Source organism: Callorhinus ursinus, unplaced genomic scaffold (assembly GCF_003265705.2).
Source record: "Callorhinus ursinus isolate GAN/ISIS: 27379988/994484 unplaced genomic scaffold, GSC_fseal_2.0 scaffold4, whole genome shotgun sequence".
Classification (NCBI taxonomy): Eukaryota; Metazoa; Chordata; class Mammalia; order Carnivora; family Otariidae; genus Callorhinus; species Callorhinus ursinus.
The window spans coordinates 82,405,826-82,433,165 of NW_027397066.1; the positions used below are offsets into that span (position 1 = coordinate 82,405,826).

Sequence of the window (27,340 nt, forward strand, 5' to 3'; positions counted from 1 at the left end):
GACTGCATTAGATGGGTAGATTGCTCTAGGTAGCACTGACATTTTCACAATATTTGTTCTTCCAATCCATGAGAATGGACTGTTTTTCCATTTCTTTGTCTTTGTTGTCCTCAATTTCTTTCAAGAGTATTCTATAGTTTTCTGAGTATAGATTCTTTGCGTCTTTGGTTAGATATATCTAACCAAATATCTAACCAGATATATATAACCTATACCTATATGGGTATCTTATGGTTTCGGGTGCAGTTGTAAATGGCATCAACTCCTTAATTTCTCTTTCTTCTGTCTTGTTGGTGGTGTATAGAAATGCCACTGATTTCTGTGCATTGATTTTTATATCCTGCCACTTTACTGAATTCCTGTGTGAGTTCTAGCAGTTTTGGGGTGGAGTCTTTGGGTTTTCCACATAAAATATCATATCATCTGCAAAGAGTGAGAGTTTGACTTCTTTGCTGATTCGGATGCCTTTTATTTCTTTTTGTCGTCTGATTGTTGAGGCTAGGACTTCTAGTACTATGTTGAATAACAGTGGTGATAGTGGACATCCCTGCTGTGTTCCTGAACTTAGGGGGAAAGCTGTCAGTTTTTCCCCATTGAGAATGATATTTGCTGTGGGTTTTTCATAGATGGCTTTTATGATATTGAGGTATGTACCCTCTATCCCTACACTCTGAAGGGTTTTAATAAAGAAAGGATGAGGTATTTTGTCAAATGCTTTTTCTGCATCTATTGAGAAGATCATATGGTTCTTGTTCTTTCTTTTATTAATGAATCACATTGATTGATTTGTGGATGTTGAACCAACTGTGCAGCCCAGGAATAAATCCAACTTGGTCGTGGTGAATAATCCTTTTAATGTACTGTTGGATCCTATTGGTTAGTATTTTGGTGAGAATTTTTGCATCCATGTTCATCAGGGATATTGGTCCATAGTTCTCCTTTTTGATGGGGTCTTTGTCTGGTTTGGGGATCAAGGTAATGTTGGCCTCATAAAATAAGTTTGGAAGTTTTCCTTCCATTTCTAGTTTTTGGAACAGTTTCAGAAGAATAGGTATTAATTTTTCTTTAAATGTTTGGTAGAATTCCCCTGGGAAGCCATCTGGCCCTGGGCTCTTGTTTGTTGGGAGATTTTTGAATACTGCTTCAATTTCCTTACTGGTTATGGGTTTGTTCAGGTTTTCTATTTCTTCCTGGTTCAGTTTTGGTAGCTGATACATCTCTAAGAATGCATCCATTTCTTCCAGATTATCTAATTTGCTGGCATATAGTTGCTCATAATATGTTCTTATAATTGTTTGCATTTCTTTGGTGTTGGTTGTGATCTCTCCTCTTTCATTCATGATTTTGTTTTGGGTCACTTCTCTTTTCTTTTGATAAGTCTGGCCAGGGGTTTATCAATCTTATTAATTCTCTCAAAGAACTAGCTCTTAGTTTCGTTGATCTGTTCTACTGTTCTTTGGGTTTCTATTTCATTGATTTCTGTTCTGATCTTTATTATTTCTCTTATCCTGCTGGGTTTAGGCTTTATTTGCTGTTCTTTCTCCAGCTCCTTTAGGTGTAGGGTTAGGTTGTGTATCTGAGACCTTTCTTGTTTCTTGAGAAAGGCTTGTATTGTATATACTTTCCTCTTAGGACCACCATTGCTGCATCCCAAAGATTCTGAACTGTTGTGTTTTCATTTTCATTTGTTTCCATGAATTTAATTCTTCTTTAATTTCCTGGCTGACCCATTCATTCTTGAGTAGGATGCTCTTTAGCCTCCGTGTATTTGAGTTCTTTCTGACTTTCCTCTTGTAATTGAGTTCTAGTTTCAAAGCATTGTGGTCTGAAAATATGCAGGGAATGATCCCAATCTTTTGGTACCGATTGAGACCTGATTTGTGACCTAGGGTGTGATCTATTCTGGAGAATATTCCATGGGCACTACAGAAGAATGTGTATTCTCTTGCTTTGGGATGCAATGTTCTGAATATATCTGTGAAGTCCATTTGGTCCAGTGTTTCATTTAAAGTCTTTATTTTCTTGTTGATCTTTTGCTTCGATGATCTGTCCATTTCAGCGGGGTGAGGGTGTTAAAGTCCCCCACTATTATTGTATTGTTGTTGATTTGTTTCTTTGCTTTTGTTATTAATTGGCTTATATAATTGGCTGCTCTCATGTTAGGGGCATAGATGTTTAAAATTGTTAGATCTTCTTGTTGGATAGACTCTTTAAGTAGGATACAGTGTCCTTCCTCATCTCTTATTACAGTCTTTGCTTTAAATTCTAATTTGTCTGATATAAGGATTGCCACCCCAGGTTTTTTTGATGTCCATTAGCGTGGTGGATGGTTTTCCACCCCTTCACTTTAAATCTGGAGGTGTCTGGTTCTAAAATGAGTCTCTTGCAGGCAGCATATTGATGGGTCTTGTTTTTTTATCCAATATGATAGCCTGTGTCTTTTGATTGGGACATTTAGCCCATTTACATTCAGGGGCACTATTGAAAGATATGAAATTTGTGCCATTGTATTGCCTATAAGGTGACTGTTACCGTATATTATCTCTATTCCTTTCTGGTCTATGTTACTTTTTGGTTCTCTCTTTACTTAGAGGACCCCTTTCAATATTTCTTGTAAGGCTGGTTTCATGTTTGCAAATTCTTTTAATTTTTGTTTGTCCTGGAAGTTTTTTTTTTTTATCTCTCCTTCTATTTTCAATGACAGCCTAGCTGGATATAGTATTTTTGGCTGCATATTCTTCTCATTTAGTGCTCTGAATATGTCATGCCAGTCCTTTCTGGCCTGCCAGGTCTTGGTGGATAGTCTGCTGCCAATCTAATGTTTCTACCATTGTAGGTTACAGACCTCTTGTTCTGAGCTGCTTTCAGGATTTTCTCTTTGTCTCTGAGTCTTGTAAGTTTTACTATTAGATGTCAGGGGGTTGACCTATTTTTATTGATTTTGAGGGGGGTTCTCTGTGCCTCCTGGACTTTGATGCCTGTTTCCTTCCCCAAATTAGGTAAATTCTCTGCTATAATTTGCTCCAATATACCTTCTGCCCCTCTCTCTCTTTCTTCTTCTTCTGGGATCCCAATTATTCTAATATTGTTTCATCTTATGGTATCACTTATCTCTCGAATTCTGCCCTTGTGATCCAGTAGTTGTTTATCTCTCTTTTTCTCAGCTTCTTTATTCTCCATCATTTGGTCTTCTATATCACTAATTCTCTCTTCTACCTCCTTTATCCTAGCAGTTAGAGCCTCCATTTTTAATTGCACCTCATTAATAGCCTTTTTGATTTCAACTTGGTTAGATTTTAGTTCTTTTATTTCTCCAGAAAGGGATTCTCTAGTATCGTTCATGCTTTTTTCAAGCCCAGCTAGTATCTTTATAACGTCATTCTGAACTCTAGTTCCGACATCTTACTAATGTCTGTATTGATTAGGTCCCTGGCAGTCGGTACTGCCTCTTGTTCTTTTTTTTGAGGTGAGTTTTTCCATCTGGTTATTTTGTCCAGAGGAGAATAGATGAATGAGAGAACAAAATGCTAACAGGGTAAAAATGACCCCAGAAAAATATACACTGAACAAATCAGAAGAGACCCAAAACTGGTGGGAAAAGAAAGGGAAAGAAAAAAAAAGAAAGATTATGATCAGGCTGGTGAATAGATTAGAGCCACACACTAGATTTTGGGCGTATTTTGGTCTGTTAGAAGAAACTGCCTCCCAAAATTTTAAAGAAAGTAAAACTTATATATGTACAAAAATAAGGGTAAAATAAAAATGAAGGGATGGAATATGACTGTAAAGATGAAAATTATATTGATGAATGAAAATTATAAAAGATTTTATAAAAGGAATTGATAGATAAGAAGTTGGTTGAAAAAAGAAAGATGAAAAATTAAAAAAAGGGGGAGAGAATGTGATCAGGCAGGAGACTAGAACTGAGCCATACACTAGAGATTTAGGGTATATTTTGGTCTGTTAGAAGAAACTGTATCCCAAAATTTTAAAAAGAGAAAAACATATATATACAAAAAATAAAGTTAACTAAAATTAAGGGATAGAATATGACTCTAAAAATGAAAATTAAAAAAGATTTTAAAAGGGGATTGATAGATTGATAAGATGTTGGTTGAAAAGGGAAAAAGAAAAGTTTAAAAAAAATAGAAAAAGAAAAAATAAAGAAAATTTTAAAAAATTGACTTTGAAAGACTCAAGAATCAGGGGGAAAAGAAGCCATGAATTCTATGTGCTGTACTCTCCTTTCTCTGGAGTTTTGCAGTTCTCATTGATTGGTAAACCTGTTCTTGCTGATCTTCTGGGGGAGGGGCATGTTGCAGTGCCTGAGGCAGAATTGCACCACCCTTGCCAGGGGCCAGGCTAGGTAATCTGCTCAGGAGAAGAGGCCCAAAAGCGTACCTTTGAAGAACCCATGAAAATGCACCACTCTACAGGCTCTGAGCACAACTTATGGTGCCAGGTCAAGTAATAACTTTCATTCAACTTTCTCACTCCTTCCTCACTCTGTTCCCAACATAGAGTGGTCAGAAAGCAGCTGGAGAGGGGGCAGTGAAGCAGAAAAACAGAGACACTATGAAGAACCCACTTTGTAGAATTCCATCCCACACTGACATGTGCTATAGAAGAGAATTTTCAATTGTTATTTTGGATTGCATATTCTAATTTTGAATTGATATACACTGCAAACTTAGTTGTCTATAGAAAATTGTTCCCTTCTTAAGAGTGACCAAAAAAGCCGTGGGACTTCAATATTTTCATCATAGGCAGGAAGTTTGTGCTCACCAGATAAATTGTAGAGATAGTGGGAAACAAAAATAGAGTAGAATTTTAATCACATTTTATGATTTGTAGCTTCTAGATTCTTTAACTCATTTTCTAAGTTTTATGCTTTTTTAAGACTATGAAATAAGAGTAGTAATCCATGCCAAGTTAATTATTTATAGCTATATTTCAATAAAAGCATTCTTAGCCATGAAAAATGAAAACAAATGGTGACTGGTGTATGTCTTTAAAATTCTGAGATTGAGCTAGAAAGCCTAATCAATTGTAGGAAATTGCCCCAGAACCCTGTCCTTTCAAAATCCATTGCATCAACACAAACATGGTGATATGTTTGCAAATTATACACTTAATGTTTATATGGAATCCTATAAATTCTATGAAATAGATGAAGGAGTTAACCCCAATGCCCAGAGGTTGGACAGAGAGGTGAATGAGAGACTCAAGAACGGTATAAGTGCACAAATGTTTGTAGGAGAGAGAACATTGCACAATTTAAAGAGGTGTGTATTCCTCAGGTTTAACTGAATAATGCTGTGAGGGAATATGAGGTCCAGAGTTACCAGAAAATCTGAAAATAAGATTGTCAGTTTCCTCCTTTGTTGCTGTTTTGTGAAATTTTGTCATTTTTAAATATTTTCCTGTTGTCATAAAACACTATGTGGCCAAACACACACCTGCACTTGCAGATTATGTCAGAGGATGCTAGTCTGTGAACTCTGGAAGAAAGCCTGTTTGATTCTTCCTGTAACTTATCCCAATTTATTAAGTAATGGCAGGTGATAATTCAGTTGACAAATTTCAACTTGTCATTTTCTAATACTGGACGTTTTCCTGCATATCTAGCACAGATTCATAACATCACAGTTTCTCAATCTCTTTTCAAGCTTACAAGATATTTATTAACATTGGTCATTTAATTATCCATACCTTCTCAAGCTCCTCTGGCTCTAACACTTCTCTAGGAACCGGAAATATTTGTGTTTGGATTATTGAACACATCCTGACACCACTTGAAACTTTGATGGGAATATTATAGCAGTTTCTCTAATCAAACTATTATTCAAGGTGGTTAATATTGAGCAGCAATGGGACAGGCTCATGGTCTTTCAGTGTTAATAAAAACAGGAAGAAGATTAATAGTAGAATGGAAAATAATCAATAGGATTTTATAATGAGTAGCGAATCTCCTTACAACGGGATGGTACCTATATGTCTATGGAGATTTTAGCGCTTCAGCCAATATTTTGTCTTGGCCAAATCTAGTTTCTATTATACTAAGCTAGTACAAGCAAAAAAAAAAAAAGTTGCACTGAATTAATACCAAAATTCTCTCTGAAAACACTTGACCTTAGCACTTTTCTTTAAAGGTATTTAAAGGTAAACATCTCTGGTCATTTTGTGGGTATGGAGCAATAAAAAGAGTTCAGATGACTAGTCAGGAAATTGGTCTAGTCCAGGATTTCTCAAAATGTATGTCCATGTACCAGTATATAAAAATTATTTGTAGTAATTGCTGGAAGCATAGCTGTTTGGATTTTACTGGAAGATCACAGCGGTGAGCCCTAGGAAAATCTATTTTTAACAGATACCTTAAGTAATTCTTATGAGTAATAAATGTTAAGACCTACTGATCTCAGTAACAGCATGTGTGTGTCCTTGGGTTCTTCTCTGACAATGAACCCAGTAACAGCAGTTTGTACAATCCCCTAGGCAGCAGTAAGGATTAAATGAGATAATTGACCAATAAAGTACTTTGAAAAATGTGTAGTATTTTGCAAATGGAATGGATGGACCAGCAAGAGATTTAATGAGAAGAAGAAAGAACCTGGGGCACCTGGGTGGCTCTGTCGGTTAAAGCCTCTGACTCTTGGCTTCGGCTCAGTTCATGATCTCAGGGTCACAGGTTCAAGCCCCGAGTTGGGCTGGGCCCTCAGTACAGAGTCTGCTTGAGATTTTTTCCCTCTGCCCCTCCTTCTCTATCTCTCTCTCAAATAAATAAATAAAATCTTTTTTAAAAAAGAAGAAGAAAGAACCCTACTGAATACCAGGTTTATAAAAGTACTGGAAGTCCTATGGGGAGCCCTCCTCCTGAATTATTAGAGTTTTGTTACATATCTTTCTCCCTCCCCTTCTCATTCCTGATATTTCTCCATTCCAACCATCTCTGAAAGGCTTCCTCTCTTTCTCCCTGCTTGTGGTACCTTCTCAGACTCCTTTAATCCCATCTTTACTCTCAATCTTTTCCTGGATGTCAGTGAATTTCTCTTTCTCTCTCTCTGTTTTTTTTTTTTAAATCCCTCCCGCCATCACATGTCTCCAAATTATATACAAATAATACCACATGGAAAATGAAAAAGGTGTCTTTTGTTGATATGTACTCTGAGAAATGTCTCTCATGGCAGAGAACTGACACTTTACATGAGAATCAGATACTTTCTTACAGCCCTATCTGAAAATTCCCAAAGGAAACAAACATTAGGGAATAGAGTTGAGCATCTGGATCCAAAACGAACAAATCTAGGAATAACAGGGTGAAAGTGAAGCAAGATAACTTGAGGCAAAATATACAGAAATTGCTCGTTACAGAGAGATCATACAGCTATAGATCTGGAGGAAAACTTCCATATCATTTAGTCAAACTGCACTCCTATTATTGATGGAGAAATTAAAGACTTGAGAGGTTAAAACATTTGCTTTAAGCAAACGCTTTAAGCAAGCTTGTGGCCCCAGGTAACTAAGACCAAGGGCTTGTGGTCCCTGGTTCCTAAGACCAAGGGCTCTTGGCTTAGCCGACAGTATACTCCACCATTGCACAGGGCTGGCTTATGACACCAGTCAGAGCTCAGTGAAAAAAAAAAGTTGTTAAATTGCCAAATATATGCATATAGCTAAAGTAGACTTTATGTAATATACAAGTAAATGGCGTATACATTGTAGGTGTTTTGTGTCTTTATTTGGCAAAGTAAAAACCTGTTAATTCCCCATCAACTGTCCAAAGGGCATTTGATTATTTACTGATCAATGAAAATTTTAAAACCTGGGAATAACTGAATTATCTAATGCCTTTGCTTCTGGACAGGATTAAAATAAAGTCAATTACCAACATAGTGAATGAAGTGAATGAAGACCTCAGAGTTAGAGCGGTAAAACCTGTAATCAATGCATCTTTACAACTGCATTTTCATAACTGCATTTGGTAGGGATGAGGAATAGTGTGATCTAAGTGTTTCAGAATTACTCAATGAATGATACATAGAATTACAGGATACCATTGTTTTTCTCGTGAGCAAGAAATAGGAATGACTCAACACCTGCATTCTGATAGTCACACCATTCCTATGTGATTTGAACAGTCAGTATAAACCAAATGTGGGCATTTTCTGCTATTTATACAACAATAATGTCAATTTCATAAAGCAAAGCAAATCAGTTCAGCCAACTGAGAGAATATCCCAAAATGACCCTCACAACTTCTCCACTGTACAGGCCAAGGATAAAAATAAATATGGTCCTCAAGTTACTGAAAACAAATCCAGGAATATCTTGTACATTTTCAACTCTGCTGACTTTTGAAGAAATACATACAGTTCTCCAAATTAAAGCAAGAGATAGTAAGTAAGCATCACCTATGTGTCCAAAGATAGGTCTTGGGGAAAAAAAAAACCCAGATCAATTGGACATTGTCTTCATTCCCAATAGATGTACATTCAGTTAGATTGTAAGTGGACTCTAGTAACAGGTTTTTAAATGGTTGGTGGCATTGTCATTTTTCTTTCTTCTACTTGGCAAATCTATAGAGTTGTAAACTTCAATTAATATGAAACTTGTACTCAACAAATGAGGCTGTTGGGAAAAGAAAGAAGAAAAGAAAAATAATAAGAAGCTTATGGATTCACATAATTTCATTATCTTAATCCCCAAATTGCAATTACTATTAATAGATCTTTAATTAGTTAATTCTATGCATTTAAAATGGCGGGTCTCATTTTTTAAAACCGGATTCGCAGGGAGAGAGAGTTGAGGGATGTCTCATTGTAGGAGAGAGGAGTAGTCACAATGGCCACGAGCTGGCAAGTGCAGGAGTGGCCTCTGTGCCCCAGGGACAGTATCTAAGAGCTCAGCATTTATGTCTTCACACTTGCCGAATGCCCTAGGAGGACCATTTCACAATTCATACCACAAAAAAAAAATTTCTTTTCCCATTTCAGTTAAAAATAAGCTCAATGTGTGATACAAATGGTTTTCTGTATTTTATGTGTGTGGTTTTTTAATAACTCAAGCACTATTTCAACACATGGCTCCTTGAATGTGTAACAGCCATAGAAAAACATATAAAGGTATTATAGCCAAAAGAGCAAGGGTAGAATGGCAGATACAGACCTAGTCAATAAGGAAAAATTCTCAAATTTATGAAATGTCTTCCTACTTATCCCTTGATTCTGTGAGTTAAATGTTACCTTGCCTATTAATAACTAATATTTAAATAGTAATTTATGACTTACAGAGCACTTAAAATAGGTTTTCTGATTTTCATGTAACTCTAATACTGTGTCAACAAATATCGTTTTTCTCATATTTAGAGAAAGAAAAGGAGGCTAGGAAGTATTTAGTATCTTGGCCATTTTCAGCATACTAAGAAGTTAGACCCAAACTTGGTTCTCAATTAAAGTCAAGGTTCCTTCCACTAACGTATTCCACCTCTCAGATCAAGTGGTGTTTGAAGACAGGTAATAACATGTGAGGATGTTGACAATTCTCAGGCTACAAAGTTAGAATCCTCGTTAAAAACAAACATAATTTTATTTATGAATTTCAGTGATTAGTGAGTTAAATAACCTACAAATCTGAAAGACACTTTAGAGAATACAGTCTGTATACATCAAATGGTGCCTGTATATATTGTGATTAAAAATATAACTTGGCAATCACCTTTCTAGTATCTCATACCCATTCTTCCATGAAAAATTTTCATGTGTTGGTTTTTCACTTTGTGAGAATTAACATTAGAATTATTTAAATATTTGCTGATTTTGCATTAGAATCAATTTGGAAATAAGGCAGTTTATCTAAGGAATAGGAATTAATAAACTATATGACTCTGATTTCCCAAACTCAGCAAACCTTATGAAGTTCTCACATGCACAACACTGTGTTGGGTGCTTTGTGTACCTCTCTTCACGTGACCTCCCTAACACTCCTACGAGGTAGGCCCTGCACTCACCCTATTTTACAGCTGAGAAAGCTGAAGGTGAAGTAACTTATGCAAGTTCACAAAGAGAGTGAGTGGCAGAGCTGAAATTTGAACCCAGACAGTCCGGCTCCAAAAGAATTATAAATGTGACACTAAGTGATTAATTCACTAATAGTTATTTCCTCTGCTTCTTTTCTTCTCCTCCAAGTCCCATATTAGCTGCACTCACATTTATATTACAGCCAAGCACATTTTTTTTTCAACTAAATTAACAAGGGGTTGGTAGGCAAATGCCTACAACTCCTTTCAATGCATCCTCTACTAATTAACTGAATCACGTGTATGAAGAGGATCATTATCACTAAGCAGAAACTCATTTGTGGCACTTAGTTTGTGGTTTAAAGGTGTGGAAGATGTTAAGAGAGGCAGCAGTGGCTTCTGAATTACTCAAGTGACAAGTCTCTATCCTTCCTCTCTTCTATTCGAAAAACTCAACTTGCTACAATTTCACCACGCTGGAAGGCAGCTAACTATAAGGAAGATTTTGAAGAACAATATCCTCTGGTTTGGTTTTAAGCCACATCACTCTAGTATAATTTTATAGCCTCGTTTCCTAATGATTAAAATGGGAATCATAAAGTCAGCCTTAAATGTTGTGATGGAAGGAATCTGTGTAAAGGGCCAGGCAAAATGAATGGTAGATGTCAGGAGATGTTGTGATGACACTCACCTGGGTTAACTTGGACCCAATCCAACTGAGTCTGGGTTTTGACACAACTACTTTGGGTTCAAGCCAGAACATGACTGAATAGACAGATGTAAAAGCAGTTCATATTTCAGATGAGCAGCACACCAAGAATAAAATCAATGACTTCAACATTTTGGCTACTAACCTCACAATATAATTCATTACTGACTCTATACAAATAGGCAAATGATTGCCTTAGAACAGGGCCTGCCTAGAATATTGTTGAACGTATTCAACAAAAGATTGATAAAACTTTTCATTTCATTTGTTTTGAAGAGGAAGAAAGGAAGTGAATAATAATTGGAGTATCAGGGAAATGGTAGCAATCTATATATACCACAATCTTGATATACACTCTCATTCAAACCAAAAAGTTCTCATCAAGAAAAATAATAAATCCTGGATTTCCCCAGAAAGCAGAGCCTGAGACAAAGGCTTGTGTGCAGACAGTTTGTAAAGGAGCGTGAAGTCTGGGAAAGGCATAGAGGACTACAGCAGTGAAATGGAGCAGGAACAGAGGAGGAAAGCACTCATTCACTGGCTCCATCCCCCCTTTCGACAAGAGTGGTCTCAGAGAGGGCTACTGCCCCTGCTCTTCCGGCTCAGACATACAGCTCTGCCAACTGGGGTTCTGCAGGTGACACATGCCTTGGTATCAGAATAACAGCAGACAGGAAAGCAAAAGATCTATATTCACTCAAGGCAAGGTGCTGTCAGGCTACGCAAGCGCGTAGCAGGTTGCCATAGCAACGGCCGGAGTAAACACAGCCAGCCAGGGTATAGGGAAAGACACAACAGGTGTTTAATACTTGTACAGGGACTGCTTCTATTTAGAGACTAGTTATGGTGATCTCCGCTGATATTTCTACAAGACACAAAACTTCTATTTACGTTTAGAAAACGATTTTTCTTTTTTCTTTTTTTTAAAAACGATTTTTCTTATGGTTGTCCCAAATTTGGGAACCATATAGTGGCCTTTCTAGATGTAACTGTAATTGATATCACTGTTTTTTCACGTCGATGCTGATGTGGTGTCTGCAACAGTACAAAAAGGATCTTGTTTGCTAACTGAAAGAGTTTCTTTTAACACCCAACAGGCATTATTATCCTAGCCTGATAGAGCTATAATGACCCACAGGAATTCAGTAACAGGAAAGGAGGCCCTTACTAACAGGAATTGAATGTCTTTTAGAGTACATTCCTGCTTTGACATTCAGTGTTTAGAAATGTGCATCTCAAATTGTTCTCAAAGATGAAGAGGAAGTTGGAAAGTGATGACTAAAAAAAACCGCATAGAAGTTACTTGAATTAGATAATTATTCACAAGTTAAAATATTTACCTGAAGCTTGAAATGTACCTTCATCAATGAAAAGGAAAGGACAGGCAATGATCCAGTAAAATAAAAGCTTTCTGAAACCCTCAAATGTGCATCATCATTTTCCCTCAATTATCTGAATAATTACAATTAGCAAGATAAAATCACCAGAGAACTTACTGGTGACAACTGATATGAGTCTCTTGAAAATAGGAATTCTAGAATGATCACTTCTACTTTTAAGCAGAGACTATTAAAAAAATGAGTCGTGGAAAAAATGAATGTTAAACAAATGGTTTGGGGACTAAATACTTTCCCATTGGATTTGTTTGCATATTGGTTCATTCTTCCCACAACAGATCACTCATTTTAGGTAAGAATTTCTGATAGTGATGAAGTTAAACAGAATAAGTAAAATGATCTGCTCTAGAGCAACTCATATGTGATCAAAAATAACACATGCATTAATGATGTGCGGTATTTATTTAACTTTCTTAAACTTCCCTTTTTGTGAACTTTGTTTTTTAAAAAAGCCGTTTTGTATTTTTAAGAAGTTGGTTGAGAATAAGTTTTCTCCTTGAATATTTCTAACTATAAGAAGATATTACATAAAGTATTTTATACCCCGAAAGGAAAGGTAGAGCCAGTTCTTTTTAGATATTCTTCCTCCCAAGGATTATAGTCAGAGTAGTTTATTTCTCCAGATTTGTTGTCAGTTACCGTCACCTGGTACTAGATTGTCCATCTATCCCTATCACCTTCTCTCCTGGCTAGACTTTGGGAATTGGCTTACCTTTGATAAGAAGCCCCTCTCCTTATATTTTGTGCCCATTTTCATAGCCAGGGACCAAAATAATCCACTTGTATCCATGTTCTATGCTATGAGTCATACGTGTCCATAGTCTTTTCACAAGGGCAAGACAGTAAACTGGTAAGTGATTGTCATTGTAAGAAATTAAAAATGAAAAAAATGAAGGCAACTGTATCATTCCTTTAAGTGTTCACTCAGCTATGTGTCCTTATTATAACAGTTTAGAACTGTTACTGGACAGGGGTGCCTGGATGGCTCAGTCAGTTAAACGTCTGCCTTTGGCTCAGATCATGGTCCCAGGGTCCTGGGATCAAGTCCTGCATCGGGTTCCTTGCTCAGTGGGGTGCCTGCTTCTCCCTCTGCCTGCCACTCCCCCTGCTTGTGCTCTCTCTCTGCCAAATAAATAAATATAATTAAAATCTTAAAAAAAAGAACTGTTACTGGACAAACTACATATGATAATATATATGTCCCCTACTTTCAAGGTGCTTATAGTCTCGTAGAGGAAACAAGATATGCCTACAAATAATTTTGATTGCTTTTTTTTAAAATTATTTTATTGTTATGTTAATCACCATATATTACATCATTAGTTTTTGATGCAGTGTTCCATGATTCATTGTTTGTTCATAACACCCAGTGCTCCATGCAGAACGTGCCCTCCTCAATACCCATCACCAGGCTAACACATCCCCCCACCCTGCCTACAAATAATTTTGATAGAATTAAAAAAACAAGTGCCACAAGAGAGTTAGAAATACGAGCATCTAGGCGAGAAATAAATTGTTTTTCTATGTTATTAATTCTACAATAAGCAGGACTAAGAACTCCTGGGATTCAAGAGTAAAGAACACTCACCCCCTCATCCAGCTGCAGGGGCATTCCAACTACCCATGGATTTTAATTTACCCTGAACATCTCTATTTAAATATCTTATTAGGATTTCAAACTCACCATGTCCAAAGTCAAATACATCATTTTCTCCTTAAACTGTCTCCACCTATCTCTCCCTCCCTCGGTTCCCAAACCATTTCCCAACTCCTAGTATTCAGATACTCCTTTGTACATCACAGTCACGTTCTCCCTCATTGCCAGTCACGAATATGTCAAATCACCAACTTTCTACTTCCTTTAAGCACTTCCCCAGATCCTTTTTATTTTATTGATAGACTTTCAGACTTGCAATAGCATTTGCACTATTTTCTTTATCTTGTGTCTCTCCTGACTACAGTAGTCTAATTTATTTCCTGCTGACAGATTAATCTTCCCAATTTGTAGCCCCAATCATAACTCCCACACTCAAACACATTTAGAGGCTCGAAACTAATTAACTATTCAATTTTAACTATTGACTATTAACTAGTCAGTATCTCTCATCCTGGTAGTCAACATATATCTGGAGGCTTTATTTCCAACCTTATTTTCCAAAACTTACCTATGTCTAACCTGTGACCTCCTTACATGTGTACACTAGAATATTCTGATGTTTTCATGTTCCTATGCAAGAAACTCCATTGATCTGAAACCTCCTGTTTTTCAAATTTCAAAGTTTATCAAAATTTCCACTTTTATATGAATTCTTTACTGATGCCCCACAGCCAAAACGAAGCTCTGGACCATTCTTTATTTACCACTTAGAACTTACAATACAATCAAAATTACTTGACTCCTCTTTTCTCCCCCATTTCAAGGGCCATGGTTGAGTCTTACTGATCTCTGTAAATCTATAGCATTTAGCATAATCTCTGTCTTACAGTCTGTTTGATCTATTTTTTTCCCATGAAACTGAATGTTCAATCACTAACAAAATGAATTTCTCCAAGCAATGATTCTTCAGATACCAATGAAATGATGTTTGCTCCTGTTTGCAAATGCCTAACACAGTTTAATCTTTCCTAAATTAATATCAAGTTCAAAAAGCAAATGGCACTGGAAGAGTACATTGTTTCCTGGCCCTCCTTTCTCTTAGAATCCCTTTTCATTTAACTTCTCTTGGTTCTGACAGTCAAAGGCTCATCCATCTAGGCTTAAAAGCCAAAAGGGGTTTAAAAGCCACAGGAGGGGGCTGTTCAGTTTTAAATACAATTTAGAAAACCTTGGAAAAGAATGACAGTTCTTTTTCAGGAATCTTCCCTACGTATTTCAACAGAACAGCTTCACAAATGGGAAATGGTAAAATATTATACCACCAACCAAGTAATAGAAAGTCACTCGCTGCTGTGTAGAAAGATTCACTTGATTTTCACAAGGAGCACAAAAACTACATTGTATGTAGTTAAATCTGAGACTGACAAAAATGTCAGAAGAAAAAGAAAAGTATTCCATTTCTCTAAAAGATCATTATTTAGGAATAAATTACTATGCAAAGAAGCATGGATCTTCTTGACAACTTGTGAATTTAAGGCCGATGAAATGCCTCCCTCCTCATCCCTAATAATCCTCTGCTGATGAAATATGGTAAGCATTCTAAATTTGGGGAACGTACAAAGCTTTGAAATCAATGTGTTTCCGGTACAGGGGATTAAGGAAAGAACTTAATAAATCAGCTTAGGAAATGCTTCATTTCCTGCGCCCTATCTGGGAAGGGAAACATAAAACAGGCAGAACCAGGTACAACAAAATCATACACCTGGATGGACAATCTCTTCCAGTTCCTTGTAGGCACCACTCAGGTGGTCAGTTTATGCTCTTGAGCTAGAGCTTCCTTTTCTAAGGCAAATGGAGTAGTTTTTACAGACACTTTCCTTAAGTTAACAAATAGGGTTGTTGGCAGAGGTTGAAGAAGATAGTCATTATGTAATTATTATCTCTGCTCAAAAGAGAAATTATCCTACTTGGGTTAATAGTTCATTAGAAAGAAGACACCATTAATGGGCTGGGCTCATTTCTGGTTAGGTAAAAGAAGTTGGTATTTTCCCCAAATGATCATAATAGAAAAGCCTGCCAGGTCATCTCTGGGTTGTCCTCCACTTTCCATCTTCCTTATGGCTAGGTCTTGCAGGCTGTTTCTATTGATCTTACTCCGTTTTGCTTTCAGAAAGACACATAATCCATTCAGAGTTTAACAATGCTGGGAAAATAGTGTACTCGGTGGTGCTTACAGACCTGGAGTGGTGAGCAGCCTAACCCAGACTTTCAATTTTATATTGACCTGACACCTGTTTGTGAGCAGTGCTCTTCACGGCATCGGGATTTCCCATGCATACTGAAGAGTTACTTATAAGCTTATGCACTGATTTCTGGGGCCCTTCATAACTACTCTTTATTTTAAAAAATCAGATGCTAGGTAACACTTCTAAGTTAGATTTTCTCGCCTTGATACCTGCTGCAACTTAACTCTGGAAATGCCAAGATGTATGATAAGCAATCATATGTGATTTTGGAGTGTTTGGGAATTTGTCCTAAATTTACATATGTATTTTGGGAAATTAATGATAAATATCATTGAAGGAGTGTGCATAATTCTTCCTACACTATTATTCTAAATTAGAATTTTTGTAGGCAGCAAACTTTTGAAAAAAAGCACATGCAAAATAAAATTAGGACTGATTGTTTTTCAGGGCTCCTCTGAATCAGTATTTCCCAACTGTGTTCTTTTATGATAGTTTGTACTGTGGTTTTCACACTTATTAAATCTGTCTTGTATTAGAATTACGTATTTGTTTTTCCCAACAGTACATTTACCACTCTTGGTAAGGACAATGTCTTAATCATTTATGTATTCCTTGCACTGTTGAGTACATAGTAGGATTCTCATAAATATTCATTAAATGCGATTGCTTACAGGGAATCCCTCAGAAAAGGGCTAACACAGTCACATGTAATAATTTCTTGCAACTGGTCATTAATATAGTCAGGGCTTATAGTGATTCATATACATCCCTTATCTGAGTTTCTGAAATTGCAGTCAGTGGGTAGGATTCTTATGTCTATAAATTTCCGAAATGTTGTGCAAAATGTTGTGCGTACATGTGTAGATCTGTGCTTATTTCCAGAACAAATATTATTAACATGAATCAAATGACTCTCCTCCTTACCCACCCTGCCCCCTTGAGATATTAATATTCACTTCCCCAGGCAGCTTGGTCCAGCCTCTCAATATATCAGAGCTAAAAGATATTTGGGACAAATATAGGCCAGCATCTGCAATGCAGTATTTCTGATTACAGCCTTTCACCCATGCTTGACAATCTTGTTATTTCTAGACTTAACGCCTGAGAGGAGCACATTTTTGAGAAAGAGTACATTTGTAACCAGCATTTTATCCCCAGATTTTTATTCTCCCAAAATGCTCTCGTGTATTCTGAGTACCTTTATGGTGCCATCAAATACACCGCAAGGCCACTGCGCCAGCAAACATTTCCTTTCAGTGAAAACAACAAACATCTTCTCCATGGAGCCTTCCCCACGGACTCCCTGCCAACACCCACACACTCGACTCAGCAAATGAATTGCTGTATCCAAGTTTCGGGGGAAGGTCCCTGAAGGTAAACTGAGGCTAACAGCTCCCCCCACCACCCAGTGATTTCGGATCCACACCATCAGAGGAATAAGAGAAAATGGTACCTGTGTTGTTTTCACTGCTACAAAGACTGGACAGAAGAAGACAAAGGATGGTCACTTGAAGGAGTTCCATGGTGCTCGTGGACCGTCTCAGTGGTGCTTCTCTCCAGAGTCCCGCAGAGATAACTCCCTCCCAGCCTGGCAGGGCCTTATTAGCAAATGGAAAAGGTGTGCTGAATGTGAGCAGTCACTGCCCATTCCCACTGATTTTGGGGGCTCTGATAAAGAACGGGAGGAAATACACTCACTCCCTTTGGGAGTTCAGCAGAGAGGAGATTTATTGTTTCAGTCCCTTACAGGAACTTTTTTTTCTCTTCCTCTGGCAGCCACTTGTGTTTTTGTTACTACATTATTTTGTTCTTCTTCAACAAAAAGGTCAGGGCGGGTTCTGAACAGAAACAGATCTTTCTTGAGAATGGATCATACAGCTTTCTAACTTTTGTTTTGAAAGTGTGTTTCGGAGTGGTTATAGAAAGGGCCTGATTAACTAGAGACTTGCTTTGGACAAAGAGGCTTTAATCGCCTGAGGGTTAAAGTTTGGAGCAAAATCCACAAGGAATCAACTCTACTTTCTTTCCAACTGGAAAGCCAGATTAGCGAAGACCACCTTCTGGAGATAAGTGCAAAACCCTATTAAATAGGTCCTGTTCTGCTCTCGAGTGTGCAAAAGACTACTTAGGGATGTCCAGGGAGGTTTTCAGGATATTTCTAACAGAATTAAGCAACGATGTGACCATTCACTGCTCATTCCTGGTTTTTATTGGTGGAATTTGATGAAGAGTAAAGAAAAATTAGTTACACAAGTATCCCCCTTTTGGAAACTAGTGTTGGACGTTTGTATTGCAGCGAGTTGTTGTAGAGGCAGCACGCACCCTGAGCAGCCAGAGTGGCCCCGCCAAGCTCTTACCCCTGGACCACACTCAGCACCCCAGCATCAAGCCACTGCAGCTTTGAAATGTATCCTGGGAGCATTAGGGCTTTATCTCCATTGATCTTGTGCATCCATTCGCATGATTGTATCCTAAGGTATGAGGAAAGCCTAAGAAAGGTTATTTTGGGGGAGGGGGTTAGGAATGCTTAAAAATTTCTCCATGTAGGGCGCCTGGGTGGCTCAGTTGGTTAAGCAACTGCCTTGGGCTCAGGTCATGATCCTGGAGTCCCGGGATCGAGTCCCGCATCGGGCTCCCTGCTCAGCGGGGAGTCTGCTTCTCCCTCTGACCCTCTTCCCTCTCGTGCTCTCTATCTCTCATTCTCTCTCTCTCTCTCAAATAAATAAATAAAATCTTAAAAAATAAAAAGAATGTTAAAAAATTTCTCCATGTAAATTAATAATTGCTCCTTCACTTTACACCATTTCCACTCAGGGACATTTTCATAAGAATGCTCCACTTGCAGATAGTGAGGAGGGAAGCCCCCCCTCCGCCCCCCACCACACCACTGCCCTGCAAGGATACTCTTCTCTAAGAAATATGATTGAAATGGCACTGGGGTAGAATGGTCTCCCAACAAGTCAGTGAGGTCGGGAGAGACAGATTTTTCAGACCAGAACTCCAACCAAGAAAGACCTTGGGTAGATTAGGGGTCTCTTTGATGTTCCTAGCAATTAAGACATGGGTGATAGCCCAGCCACCATCTCCATGTGTGCCGAGTAACTTAACACTTTTCCTTAGCTACGTCTAATGTCAGCCAATGATCCTTTTATATACTTTTATCCATGAAGCCTCATGGGCAAACAAGTGTCAGTGGATCAGTATAGATCCATCTGCTTCACCATGAAAACTACTCCAAAAGTATACTTTTCTACCTGGTTACAAGGAAGACACACATTTCACTGCCGCACTGCGCTGAGGAGAACTCATTACAAAAGTGGTTAGAGCAAGTCAACTGATCAAAATATCCCAAACACTAGCTTGCTTCTTCCTAAATTATACCAAGTCTCAGAAGAGCCTCCATGTTTATATTTTGTGCATAAGCAAACTGGATTTTACCCTTTCTTCTAATTAATTTTCTAAGACCGTCTTTGGACTTGTTACTTTATTTGGCATATCCTGGATAGTATAAAGATAGTAATGTATGTGACTAGTTGTCACATTCACTTACCAGAAATAAATTGAGGTGTGGCCACAAATTCACAGCGGAGCACTCACATTACCTCACTTCCTGCTCCTTGCTCTGCTCTAACTGTGGAGTTCTCGGCACACAGTGTCATCACTGATTTTGACCATGCTTGTTGCTATGCTGGTTCCAAGAGCATTTTGACTTCTCAGCCCTAACAGCTAGGCATTTCCATGAAAAAGACTAGATACCTATTTCAAAAATGCTTGATAATAGAATATGATGTCTATTTAAAAGACAGGACCTGTAGATGAAAAAAACTAAAACTAAAACATAAACTAAGAAAATTCATTTTTGACAGTATAGAGGTTTGTCAAAAAGTTAAAAATAGAAATACTCTATGATCCAGCAATTGTATTATTAGGGATTTACTCAAAAGATACAAAAATACTGATTTGAAGGGATACATGCACCCCAATGTTTATAGCAGTATTATCTAAAACAGCCAAATTATGGAAAGAGCCCAAATGTCCATGAACTGATGAATGGATAAAGAATAGGTGGTATACACACACACACACACACACACACACACACACACACACACACGGAATATTACTCAGCCATAATAAAGAATGAACTCTTGCCATTTGCATTGACATGTATGGAGCTAGAGTGTATAATGCTAACCAAAATAAGTCAGAGAAAGACAAATACCATATGATTTCACTCATATGTGGAATTTAAGAAACACAACAAATGATCATAGGGGGGAAAAAAGAAAGAGGAAAACCACGAGAAAAACTCTTAACTATAGAGAACAAACTGATGGTTACCAGAGGGGAGGCAGGTGGGGGAATGAGTTAAATAAGTGAGGATTTAAGGAGGGCACTTGTTATAATGAGCACTGGGTGTGTTAAGTAAGTGTTGAATCACTAAATTGTACACCTGAAACTAATATTACACTGTATGTTAATGAACTTGAATTTAAATAAAAACTAAAAAAGAAGAAAGAAAAAATAAAATCGTTTTTTTAAGAGAGAGTTTTAGAGACAGAGAGAGCATGCACAAGCCAGGGGAAGGTCAGAGGGAGAGAGAGAGAGAGAGGATTTTAAGCAGACACCCTGCTGAGCATAGAGCCAAACTCGGGGCTCAATCTCACAACCCTGAGATCATGACCAGAGCTGAAATCAAGAGTTGGACGCTCAACCAACTGAACCACCCAGGTACCTGAAGAAAATCATTTTTAAACGGCTTAGGCAAAAATAGAAAAAAAAGGGGGGGGGGAAATAAGAGTAATATGGTGGGTCAGTTCTGTTAACAGATCAGAAGGCATTTTTAAAGTAAAATAATTCAGTAAGATGATGGTGATTGCCAGAAGAGACAGATCATTTTCATAAAATAAGAAGTATATGTATATACATTGATACATTTATATACTTAGATATATATGCAGATATGTATACGTGTAAGAGGGATTAGATACAGGCAAATTGAACATATAGTACATGTGATGAGTAGGATGTATTACTTAATAAGTGGTTTTTGACAAGTTGTTAATCATTACAAAAATAAAGTTAGGTCCCTATTTTGCTTCAAACACCAAAATAAAACTTTTCTATGTTAAAAATTAAATGTGCCCAACAAAAGCAAGATTCTAGAAGAGAACATAGGTGATTATTTGCATATAGCTGGGTTGCTGAGGACATTTTATGCATGACATAAAAAGCAGAGCATATAAAAGGAAGACTTGATCTGTTCCTTTCAGGTGAGGAACACGACTGGGATGCCCATTCTCACTATTGTTCAACATAGTACTAGAAGTCCTAGCTTTAGCAATCAGACAACAAAAAGAAATAAAAGGCATCTGAATTGGCAAAGAAGAAGTCAAACTTTCACTCTTCACAGATGATGTGATACTTTATGTGGAAAACCTAAAAGACTCCACCCCAAAATTGCTAGAACTCATACAGCAATTCAACAACGTGGCAGGATACAAAATCAATACACAGAAATTAGTTGCATTTCTATACACTAATAATGTGACTGTAGAAAGAGAATTTAAGGAATCGATCCCATTTACAATTGCACCAAAAACCATAAGATACCAGGAATAAACCTACCAAAGAGATATAAGATTTGTACTCTAAAAACTACAGAACACTTATGAAAGAAATTGAGGAAGACACAAAGTGATGGAAAAATATTCCATGCTCATGGATTGGAAGAATGAACATTGTTAAAATGTCTATCCTGCCCAGAGCAATCTACACATTCAATGCAATCCTTATCAAAATACTATCAACATTTTTCACAGAGCTGTAACAAACAATCCTAAAATTTGTATGGAATCAGAAAAGACCTCAAATAGCCAGGGGAATGTTGAAAAAGAAAACCAAAGCTGGGGGCATCATAATAACTGGCTTCAAGCTATATTACAAAGCTGTGATCATCAAGACAGCATGGTACTGGCACAAAAATAGACACAGATCAATGGAACAGAATAGAGAGCCCAGAAATGTACCTCCAATTCTGTGGTCAACTAATCTTCAACAGAGCAGGAAAGCATATCCAATGGAAAAAAGACAGTCTCTTCAATAAATGGTGCTGGGAAAATTGGACAGCCACATACAGAAGAATGAAACTGCACCATTCTCTTATACCATATACAAAGATAAACTCAAAATGGATGAAAGACCTAAATGTGAGACAGGAATCCATCAAAATCCTGGAGGAAAAAAACAGTCAGCAACTTCTTCGACCTCAGCCACAGCAACTTCTTGCTAGACACATCTCCAAAGGCAAGGGAAAAAAAAGCAAAAATGAACTATTGGGACTTCATCAAGATAAAAAGCTGCACGGCAAAGGAAATAGTCAACAAAACTAAAAGGCAACCTATGGAGTGGGAGAAGATATTTGCAAATGACATACCAGATAAAGGGGTGATATCCAAGATCTATAAAGAACTTATCAAACTCAAGACCCAAAAAACAAATAATCCAGTCAAGAAATAGGGAAAAGACATGAACAGACACTTTTCCAAAGAAGACATACAAATGGCCAATAGACACATGAAGAAATGCTTCACATCACTTGCCATCAGGGAAATACAAATCAAAGCCACAATGAGATACCACCTTAGACCAGTTAGAATGGTTAAACTTAACAAGACAGGGAACAACAAATGTTGGCAAGGATGTAGAGAAAGGGGAACCCTCCTACACGTTGGTGGGAATGCAAGCTAGTACAGTCACTCGGGAAAACGGTATGGAAGTTCCTCAAGAGGTTAAAAATAGAGCTACCCTATGACCCAGCAATTGCACTACTAGGTATTTACCCCAAAGATACAGATGTAGTGAAAAGAAGGGGCTCCTGCACCCCAATGTTCATAATAGTAATGTCCCCAGTAGCCAAACTGTGGAAGGAGCCAAGATGTCTTCAGGGGAAGGGAGGAAAAACTGAATGGAAGAAATCAGAGACTCTTGACTCTGGGAAACAAACTGAGGGTTGCAGAAAGGGAGGTGCGTTGGGGGATAGGGTAATTGGGTGATGGACATTAAGAAGGGCACATGATGTGATAAGCACTGGGTGTTATACACAACTAATGAATCATCAAAAACTAATGATGTACTATGTGTTGGCTAATTGAATTTAAAAAAATTAAAATATTTTTGGCTCAATAACACACCCTAAGATGAAAAGGCAAATAAAAACTTGTAAAAAAGAATACAAAGTAAAGATTTGATATCCTTAAAATGTAAAGACCTCTCGCTAATCAACAATAAGCCAATGACTCTGTAACTGAAAGATAGACAAAAGAACATCACAAAAGAAAAAATAAAAGGCCAACAAAATGGAAAAATATATTCATGTTACTTGAAGTCAAAGAAACAGATTTTCAAGAATTGAGATAATACATTTGCCTATCAAATATAATTGGTTATATTTTCTGGCAATACCCAATTTTGATGAATGCTCAAAGAAAGTTACTGTCTTATTTCTGGGGTATGATCTTTCTGGGGTGTGACTTGGCAATATACATCAAAACTCTTAAAAAAGCACTCTCTTTGAACTTGTAATTATATGTTTAAGAACTTATTTTAAAAATGAAGATGCTCATTAAAGTTCATCATATTACAAACATTTTCAATAACATTAATTATTGGGAAATAAGATGGGATATTATTCTTCTGCAAAATAGTATTAGAAACTTTTTTTAAACATGGATGTATGTTCATGGTATTTTGTTGCAGATGAGAGAGAGAGAGAAAATGTCAGCAGTGGCTTATCTCTTGTTAGTGAATTACAGGTAGTTTTTAGCTTATATTTGTGTTTTTAAAAGATTTTCTAGAGTGAATGTATATATTTCTATCTTTAAACAAATAAACAACACCTTTATTTTACTTGATATATTTTGTTTGATTTTATATAAACATTTTGTATTCCAACCTACTGGAATGCTTGAATATTTTTTAAAGATTTTTATTTATTTATTGAGAGAGAGAGAGCATGAGCACGGAGGAAGGCCAGAGGGGGAGGGAGAAGCAGAGTCCCCGCTGAGCAGGGAGCCCGATGTGGGACTTGATCCCGAGATCCTGAGATCATGACCTGAGCAGAACGCAGATGCTCAACCAACTGAGCCACCCAGGAGCCCCTTGAATTTTTAGGAAATGTGTGATTTAAGAGCACTTTAATGAAAGAAAACAGGTGAAGAGAACTAAACCACCCTAACCTGAGAGACGAAAAGATGTTTTTACTTTTATTTTTACACAATATGTCTTCTGCATTCCTTGTCTAATCTGAAAGATAAGCTCTTGTGAGGTTCTGCAAGAGCCATCTCAGAATTCTTTTCAAGCGCATATCAAGGCTGGTCACTGCCATCTTTGACACTGAAGAAATTGTATAATGAAGGCTCCAATACCGATGAGTTTATGTTAACTCCTGTGGTGCTGAGAAAATTTATTCAACTGGCACCATTATTAAGCCCCCAAACTAAACTTCCTTCTAATACTTGCCTTCTTTCTCTCTGCCAGTTTGTCACTGAATAAAATCATCTAAAATGGAAGGAATGTCCAAAAGTGATCTCATGAACTGGCAAAGAACATGAGTCCTGGGTTTAAATTCTGACTCCCTCCCTTAATGATATGTGTCTTGACTGAGTTACTTTTTGTGCTTTGGTTTTACCAGGGGGGAAAGGGGGATAATCACTATGGCAACTATGAATGTTTTTCAGAGAATTAGGTGAGAGTTCAGAAAGTCTCCTAAAAGTATATATTGAAACAAACAAGCAAACAATTAAACTAACCTTAAACTTCTAGAACGTTTAGGCTAAAAGTAATTCAGTGATATATTTTCAGGTTCTTAGTATTTTACATAAACCATCTCATTCTAGAGTGATTAACCAATTTCCTAAGAAATGGTGCAAATCCCAAAATATTGTTGTGATCAGATTAAATAGATTTCTAACTCCTATTTTCAGGGATTCATTCCATGCTCCACTTTAAGGTATTTTAAATATCAAGTGTTTTCTTCGATGGAGATAGAAACTAACAGCTTATTTTTATTACTTGCTTATCTGAAATGGGAATCATGGAATCTTCTGAAGGTATTGGGATCAGAGCTGAAGACAGACAGATATCTAGGGCCCATGATACTGGAAATATAAAGTCTCTTAACTGACTGAGCCACCCAGGTGCCCAGATAGGGATCAATCTCTTAAGGCTTTTGATACATAAAGACATGAATAAAAGCACAATAGTTCAGAGATGAGATATACAAAAAGTTACTTTAAGACAGATTCTTACCTAATATTATCATTTGTCAGGAATCCCCTTGACAAATGACAAATGAGCCTTCATATCAACAGTTGAAATGATTGGAAGCCATTACTCTGTGAGGCAGCCCATTCTTCTGTTCATCCATTCTTCTTTTTAAAAAATTTAATCACCTTTTCTTTATCCTCATCTGCTTTAAGAAGCTCTGGAAATCACTGTCATAAGTTGATTTTTTTATGTACAAAACTGAGTTGAAGACTATTTTTTCCATTAAGTATGTAGATCATATTAATAAGGAAATGAGATTTTTCTAAGAACTTTTTGGGAATAAAATGGAATATAATTCATTTGATTATGCCTAATGAATCATAGGTATGATGACATCCTTAACATTCTGGAACATGTAAATGAACTCAGAAATAAACAGGCAAGTATAAAATTCTTCGATAGTTCACTTCACTTTACATTTAGCTCAGCTGTTGCCATACACCTCATGACCAGGATTTCTGCTCAGATGTCTCATTTTTGTTGTGCCAGAAATAATAGTATCTTAGGGAAATATTCTTTTCTTATGTCAAAAGGCACCTATAGTGTGCAGTATGTACCAGGGAGTTTTCACAGGTATGTTCATACAAAGATGTGACATGTAAGTGAAATGCATCTAAGTGCCTTCATTTTTCATTTTATAAACGAACCATCTAGCTTTACTAATTTACCTGTTTAGACTTTACTCCTTTTCTTCTCACCCGTTTTAGTTTTACAAATCCTTTTTTGTATTGTTCGTCTTGGTAGCCAGTTAGTAATACTCAAAGGGATCTTTCACAGGACCAGATCTGAACCAGTTTAAAAGCATGATGAAGTGATTTATTTGCTTCGCTTTTCTAAACTTCCAGACAAATGGAGGTTAAAGTTAATTATCTAAAAACTGTGGGCTTCCCCCCCACTCTCTTTTTCCAAATAAAGAAAGCCAACTGTAGGCACAGCTTTTGGGTATTCATAGAAACCTATAAACTTAAAAGTTAGAAATGGAGTGTCTGTACTGGCTCATTCCTCTTAATAAACCACTTTCTAAACATAACTTAGCTAAAGAGTTACCTTACTAATGACTTCTGGACTATACTTCCGGGATTTAAAAATCCTGTTGCTTGCTCTTTATATTTCATTCCTAATCTTCTTTGGTCATTCCCTTCCAGGATTCTGACATTTAACAGAGTGTATGCTCTTTAGAAGAGACTCTACCTAGATGTATTCTAGTTTGGTTTTCCCCTGGATGCTGTATCTCAGATCAACATTCTGCTAACCTGGGGAGAGATTTCCCAGATTATGATGTTCTACATCTTCCTATCCTGACTCTTGTTAGAACTGGCTGAAATCAGTAGCCAAGACTTTTACTGCTTACTGAATGCCGAACTTTTTGGATTAAGTAGGTTCATGTGGCTTGTTCCGGCCAGAGGATATATGCAGAATAACATGTGTTACTTCCAGGACAATGCATAAAAGAGAACGTATGAAACTTCTATGCTTTATATTTCACTTCCATGGCAACCTTTGAGACCATGGATTCCTACGGTGCAGTCTGGATCTCTGAGTGACTGTATGGAGCAGAGCCCTCTACCTCCAAACCACAGATCTGCTCTGAATTTGTTTCAGCAACACACAAACATTTACTATATTAAGCCACTGAGATTATTTCAAGTTTGTTTGGTTACCAAAGCCTACTGTGACCAGTGAAGGATCCTATTTATTACATTCTCTTGAGAATCTTGATTTGATAGAATTAAGATCAAACTAGTCATACTTTGCAGACATCATCAGCCTCCCATACTAGATAGTAAACTCCTCAATGGCAGAGCATTTGTCTTGGTCATCTACCCCCATAGTTTAGCAGAGTTCCTGACACAAAATAATTAAATTTTATGTCAACTATGTTGATCCCTCAGCTCTGATCTTAAACTTTTAGGAAGGTCTTATATTGAATCCTAGTTTCTTTCCTGCATTTACCTACTCCATTTTTCCTTCAGCAATAAAATGCAATGGAAGGGCGCCTGGGTGGCTCAGTTGGTTAAGCGACTGCCTTCGGCTCAGGTCATGATCCTG

The 27,340-nt window shown here is 37.2% G+C and overlaps 1 protein-coding gene across 3 annotated transcripts in view; it reads right to left on the minus strand.

Annotated features, from left to right (window-relative positions):
• Positions 1 to 17,641, minus strand: part of EMCN (endomucin) — a 95,665-nt gene extending 78,024 nt beyond the window's left edge. For 2 of the 3 annotated variants that reach the window (XM_073892026.1, XM_073892025.1), the window contains exon 1: positions 17,418 to 17,641. In XM_073892026.1, coding sequence (XP_073748127.1) covers positions 17,418 to 17,487 — 70 coding nt within the window. In that variant the 5' untranslated portion in view covers positions 17,488 to 17,641. The remainder of the gene's footprint in view (positions 1 to 17,417) is intronic. The other variant, XM_025873555.2, reaches the window with a different exon arrangement.
• Between the last annotated feature and the right edge of the window lie 9,699 nt (positions 17,642 to 27,340).